Source organism: Octopus bimaculoides, chromosome 14 (assembly GCF_001194135.2).
Source record: "Octopus bimaculoides isolate UCB-OBI-ISO-001 chromosome 14, ASM119413v2, whole genome shotgun sequence".
NCBI classification, from domain to species: domain Eukaryota; kingdom Metazoa; phylum Mollusca; class Cephalopoda; order Octopoda; family Octopodidae; genus Octopus; species Octopus bimaculoides.
This window is the reverse complement of record NC_068994.1, coordinates 5927446-5934001: the sequence shown is the minus strand read 5'-3', so window position 1 is coordinate 5934001 and position 6556 is coordinate 5927446. Positions and strand designations below refer to the sequence as shown.

The 6556-nt window shown below is 39.6% G+C and overlaps 1 protein-coding gene across 1 annotated transcript in view; it reads right to left on the bottom strand.

Moving 5' to 3' along the window:
* The window catches only part of LOC106882085 (protein SFI1 homolog), a 28950-nt gene that overhangs the window by 17682 nt on the left and 4712 nt on the right, over positions 1-6556 (bottom strand). The window contains exons 4-11 of the mRNA XM_014932643.2: positions 6345-6455; positions 5214-5308; positions 4337-4454; positions 3973-4075; positions 3185-3341; positions 2199-2360; positions 1080-1150; positions 443-535 (exon numbers count right to left, since the gene is read on the bottom strand). Coding sequence (XP_014788129.1) covers positions 443-535; positions 1080-1150; positions 2199-2360; positions 3185-3341; positions 3973-4075; positions 4337-4454; positions 5214-5308; positions 6345-6455 — 910 coding nt within the window. The remainder of the gene's footprint in view (positions 1-442; positions 536-1079; positions 1151-2198; positions 2361-3184; positions 3342-3972; positions 4076-4336; positions 4455-5213; positions 5309-6344; positions 6456-6556) is intronic.

Genomic DNA, 6556 nt, shown 5'->3' with positions numbered 1-6556 from the left:
TTCAACTGGACGGGGGGGGGGGAAGTAGTATTGAGTGGGGTGTGGCTTTGTGCCAGTTGAGAGGTTTAAGGTACAGATTCTAATGGTTCTGTCAATCTAGTGCCCTCATAAAAAGTCGCTTACATGGACCCAAGGTCTCAAGCATGGTAGAAGGGAGACAGTCAATATGAACCCCAGTACTTAACTGGGGTGGGGCTGATGCAGACTGACACTTATTCTAGCTCGCTGCCTTAAACAACAACAACAATAATAATAATCATGATATATCTGACAAAAGCATAAGGTCAGAAATTTGGGAGCAGTGGCCAGTCAATTAAACTAACCCTGGTAGCAGATCTTGCAGTTGATTTTAAAGAATCTCAGAAATCCTGAAATGGGTCATGGATGCTATCCTTCTTCTAGTAATAGTCTAACATTCAGAGATAAACTCAAGAAGACATACCTGTCTTTTATGGATCCCCTTACACAAATTGCTCAAGGTTCGCAACCTTTTCTTCTGATTCCAGTTTAAATAAAAACCTGCCATTCCATATTTCTGTGGGATGAAAAAAAAAAAAGATTTAAAACCATTTCTCCTTTATGACTTTTCAATGTAGTTTGTACATTTCTATCTCTCAGGGCCATTGTGGATTGAATGTAACTCAGTATTTAGGATATATATACATATATAAATGAACCAACCCTTACTTGCTTCCAGGCAAGGTAAATATTTCCTCATGAAATGGCAAGTTTCCATGTGAAATTAGAAATGAATGGTACCACTTGTATGACAGTGAGACTCATTTACAACAATCACATGGTGTCAAGATGTGAAGGTACAAACACACCTGAGAGATCTGAACAGACACTGAAGACTAAACTATACTTGTAGGGTATTGGTCAGCCTGTGGTTATAGTATAAGACATTTGCACTAAGTGTTAGGCAGAGGATCCATTCAAGAACCACATGGTTTTGAAGTATACTTTTTAACCACACAGCCATAGTGCCCACCAACAGAGCACATATTTCAAGAAAGGAAAATGAAATGAAACAGCATGACAAAGACCAAGTAGACATATCAAAACTTTTAATAACTCACCAGTAAACGTAATCTATAATAGTTCACAGCAACATAAAATTGATTTCTCTTCTGTTTACACATTTCTATATCTGAAGAAATTGATTAAGGATTTATTTGTCTTTGTCAATACCAGTTCAATATACTTCATGCAGTAATTTGTTTGGGACTGACCAGCCTCGGTTAATTGAATACTGAGAAGCCAACAAGAGGACTACAACAGAGACACTTGAATTGTTAGAAATAGTCAAATCTCCTCCAAATAACACCCTACTGTCTGAAAAAAAAAAATGACATGCTGGATAATGTGGTTCTGATCACAGAAAATACAGGATGGTCATAGCTGGAATAACTCTGATCACAGCTTTGCAAAATCAGTTTTGATCTACAGTTAAGCAATGTGAACAACAACTAGAATATTAACAATCCAAGAGGGAGCACTGTTGTCAACAGTGGCCAAACTGGAGCTCATGAGCCACAGGTAGCTTTCAAAAACTATGTTATGTGTGGCTTCTGATTTCAATATTTGGCGTCAGTGCTATTTTCTGCAGAGTAGCTTTAACACCCACTACCAGTCAGATTATAAATATCAATTAACAAAATGCTAGCATAGAAAATGGACATTAGATGGTGATGATGATGATGAAGACTCTATAGAAGTTTTCAATGAGCAGATAATAACCCTTTTGATATCAACCTGCCTGAGAATGTCCCTGGTTCTATGGTATAAACTCTGTGTGAACGCAATCTAAAATCAAAACCTCTACCCAACACTACTACTACTGCTGCTACCACTACTGGCATGGATGTCATTACTTAGAATTCTCTTTTCCATGCTTGCATGAATCAGACAGAATCAGTTGATGCAGGTGTTCTATGGCCAGATGCCCTTCCTGTTGCCAACACTCACCTGTTAGGGTAATATTTATTTCCTGTGACCAGACGTGATTTCCAAGGAAGACTGGAAATGGAAAACATTGCTTGTATGATAGAAATGCTTGTTTACTACAACTATCACATGATATCAAGACAAGGCTACACACACACACACAGAGGACAGCTTACATATATGATGATCTTCTTTCAGTTTCCATTTACCAGTCACATCTGTACCTTAGTTGTCAATGATTAAAAGGATACAAATTCTCCAGTGAAGCCACATGGTCCGTAAGGAAGAACGCTGTCGTAAGCTTCTCAAGTAATCCTCGTTGGCCTTGAGGGCGCGACAAGCCCATAGCTGATGTGTCCAAGCTCGAAAACTCTGGTCGCATATTTTCTCTTTGAAAAATCTATCTGCAACAGCTGAAAACCAAAATATTAGAAGATATGATATCTCTTTTACACATTTCAGTCATTTGACTGCAGCCATGCTGGAGCGCTGCATTTAGTCGAAGAAATCGACCCCAGGACTTATGCTTTGTAAGCCTAGTACTTATTCTATCCGTCTCTTTTGCCGAACCACTAAGTTTCAGGGACATTTACACACCAACATCGGTTGTCAAGTGATAGTAGGGGAGAAAAACACAGACACATAAATATACATGCATACATACATACATACATATATATATATATATATATATATGTATGTATGTATATATATACGACAGGCTTCTTTCAGTTTCTGTCGACCAAATCCACTCACAAGGCTTTGGTCAGCCTCAGGCTATACTAGAAGACACTTACCCAAGGTGCCATACAGTGGGACTGAACCCGGAACCATGTGGTTGGGAAGCAAGCTTCTTACCACGCAGCCACGCCTGAATTTAACAAACAATATCACTGATTTCTTTTGATCATAAGAATTGGTTTTAGTATAGACATATTGAGAGATTGGAGACAGTGGGTAATTTGATTATATGAATTCCAGTACTAGACTGGTTCTTTACAAACTGAAAAGGGAGCTTGACAAAATTTACATAAATTAGCATAGAGTAATGGTTTCATATTTTTTTTTTTTATAACTAAGATCTAAACTGTTAATATATGAATGCGAAAGTGACAGTTGAATAACTGTAAACCTATTTTTGGGCCACCCAGTATACTGTGATATCATTTCTCTTTTGCAAAATCATAAAATCATAAAGTGGAAAATGAAATATTTGTAAGGCAGAAGTCATAAATACATTTCTGGTAGGTTTTCTCACGTCTCAGAGCAATGTATGACATCCATTTGGTGTAAGTCAGTCGAAGAAGGAAGCAATGTTTGTGTTGCAAGGCTTTCTCAGAGAGCTGCATCTGTGCTTTTATGTCTTCATTGGCTCGGCACCAGATCTTCCAAGCCTGCCATAAGAGATTTTATAAACATTACATATGCATGTGTGAGTGTTATTCAGACATATACACCCATAGACATACATGCAAACACACAAATATACACATACTTAGATACATGAATATGGACTCACTCACGCTTACTGACACTCTGTTGGTTATGACGACAAGTGTTCCAGTTGATCGAATCAAAGAAAGCAGCCTGCTCATGAAATTAACATGCAAGTGGCTGAGTACTCCACAGACACATGTACCCTTAATGTAGTTCTCAGGGAGATTCGGCGTGACACGGAATGTAACAAGGCTGGCCCCTTTGATATGCAGGTACAACTTAGTTTTATCAGTTGAGTGAACTGGAGCAATGTGAAATAAAGTGTCTTGCTTAAGGGCACAAAGCACCACTGGAAATGGAACCCATGGTCTTGTGATTGGTAGCCGAATACCCTAACCATTAAGCCACACACACACACGATCTCTTGTAGAGCAGGAAAGGAGCTCATCTTCCTAATCATCCCAAACCCCAGTGTGTCTGACCCCAATCCCAGTCAAATCTACATCATCATGACCCCAATCTCCCACCCTCGTCCCTTCCAGTGTTAGCATCTACAAAAGATACGATAAAAACAAAGGCTACACATACAGTCATCAGGATGTGCGAGTGATGCAGTGATGTGGCTATTCTTTCTTGCTCTTTCCGGATGGCTGCTCTGTCTGTCTCTCGAAGCCACTGGGACCAACAACGCCTGCAAATATAACAATATGTCAAAATTGTATACAATAATAACAACAATACTAATAATGACGATGGACTCTCCCATCGAAGACGACATGTGAGTGTTCAGCTTTTAATAATAATAATAATAATAATAATAATAATAATAATAACAAGAGCACTCAGAGAGTGCAAACCTACGCACTAGGGATTTTGACCTTTAGATTTTTGGTAAAAAAATGCAGATTATACTCGAGGATTTACGGTATATGAAGATTTAGAAGTGCCATACCTGAATAGTTTACGAGTGTGGAAATCCTTGGCAAGCAATGACATCTGGTTCTTACTGTGTCGTCTTGTTAAGTAGTGTTGCCACAGGGTTAAACTTCTCTGCTTCAAATATCTGGAATCTGTATTTAGAGCAAACATTTTGGTGAAGGCTTTATTACGAATACTGGAATGGTGTGTCTCTCACAGTTGACTTGATTGCATGGAACTAACTTAGAATGTTCCATAAATACACAGAACTACACAAAATTTGGCTGGACAGGTAAAGGTTGTGCCCAGCGTCGCCTTCCTGGCACTTGTACCGGTGGCACGTGTAAGACATTCAAGTGAGATCGTTGCCGGTGCCGCTGGACTGGCTCCTGTGCAGGTGGCATGTAAAATACACCATTTTGAGTGTGGCCGTTGCCAGTACCGCCTCACTGGCCTTCATGCAGGTGGCACATAAAAGCACCCACTACACTCTCGGAGTGGTTGGCGTTAGGAAGGGCATCCAGCTGTAGAAACTCTGCCAAATCAGATTGGAGCCAGGTGTAGCCTTCTGGTTTCACCAGCCCTCAGTCAAATCGTCCAACCCATGCCAGCATGGAAAGCGGACGTTAAACGATGATGATGATGATGATCTTTCACTTGTTGCAGTCCTCAGACTGTGGCCATGCTGGAGCACCCCTTGAAGAATCTTAGTCAAATGAATCAACCCTGGTACTTATTTCTTCTTTATTAAGCTGGGTATTTATTCTATCTGTCTCTTTTGCTTAACTGCTAAGTTACAGGGGAAGGAGGAGGAGGGAGGGAAAAGGAGAAGGAGGGAGGTGGCAGCAGAAAGAAGAGGGGATAAGAAGAAAAGAAAGGTGGAAGGAGGATTGACTCCCACCTGAACTTACGATGAAAGGAGGCCAACGCCGACTTGGATCTCTTCTCTTTAGACAGTAGGACAAACTGCTTCCACCTGTGTAGGACTTTGGTGCGCTGCTGATATCTGCGAAACAACGAGTAATGTCTAAGTATAAGGAGGAGTAAAGGTGTTCAATGGATGGAATATCACCGCACCACCACCACCACCATTATAATTCTTTGGCTTTAACATTGATAATAATGAAGACAAATGTGAAAATTAGTAGCAGGGTAAGCAGGATTGTAACCCACAAATACCACACAACACTAGGTACTACACTATCATACACCACACAACTGTGTAGTACTGAGCACTATATACCATACACCACACAGTACTATATGCTACATAACACTCTACCATAGAGTATTACATACTACACTGTGCTACAGTTCTATACCAGGGGCCTATATTCTGGGTTTGCCAGGTCTGCACTGTCCATCCATCAGAAATGGCAAATTCATTATAGATATTAACCTTACTCACAGATGGTTATATATCAGCAGAACCTCAGAGAGAAATCTTACAAAGTGGAATATTGACTGCTTCCTGGGGGCCTCAAGGTGGTGATGTTGAGGGCTGATATTTTTCTTTTATTTCTATTTCAATTTTTTTTTTTGTGTGTGTGGCAGGAGAGGCCTCTCAGACATTCATATTCACAGTTTTCTCTTCCTTATCTCTCTAGAACCTCAGACAATTAAACTAGTTGAATACCTCAGTTATACATCCTTGTCATAGGCTATTTCACTTTCTCTCATATTTCCATAAAAGGAATTTTGTGGCTGCAATAATTCCGAGTAAATTAACATTCTTGGTTGGACCAACAGAAATTTGTTAAATGTGTTTTAAAATCAGTATTAACCAAAAATCAATATTAACCAATCTTAGTAGTATCGAAGAGGAGCTCCTGCCAGTTCACTGAAGGGGATTTTCACAAAGAAGCCATTCATCATTCATCTTGGTGATATAACCAGCCCCTCGAAGATGTTGTCTGATAATTAGGGATTCGATGCTCTGGCCATTCGCTCTTTCCATCACAGAATTATTGGAGACAAAGTCAAACCACTTCATGTTCATAAACGACTACATACCAAACAACCCAAATATATTCTTTACTTACTGCAACAGACAAATTGCCCTTATATTCATCCGCCATTCTTTTCGCTGAACCCACCAGATGTCATACCATACTGAGAACGTTTTACGTAAAATACATCGACGCCAATGGGCCCTGAAAATAACAAAAAAAGGGAGAGACATAAAACCTAATAAAGCTACTGAAAATATATATATATATATACACACACACATCATCATCATCATCATCATCGT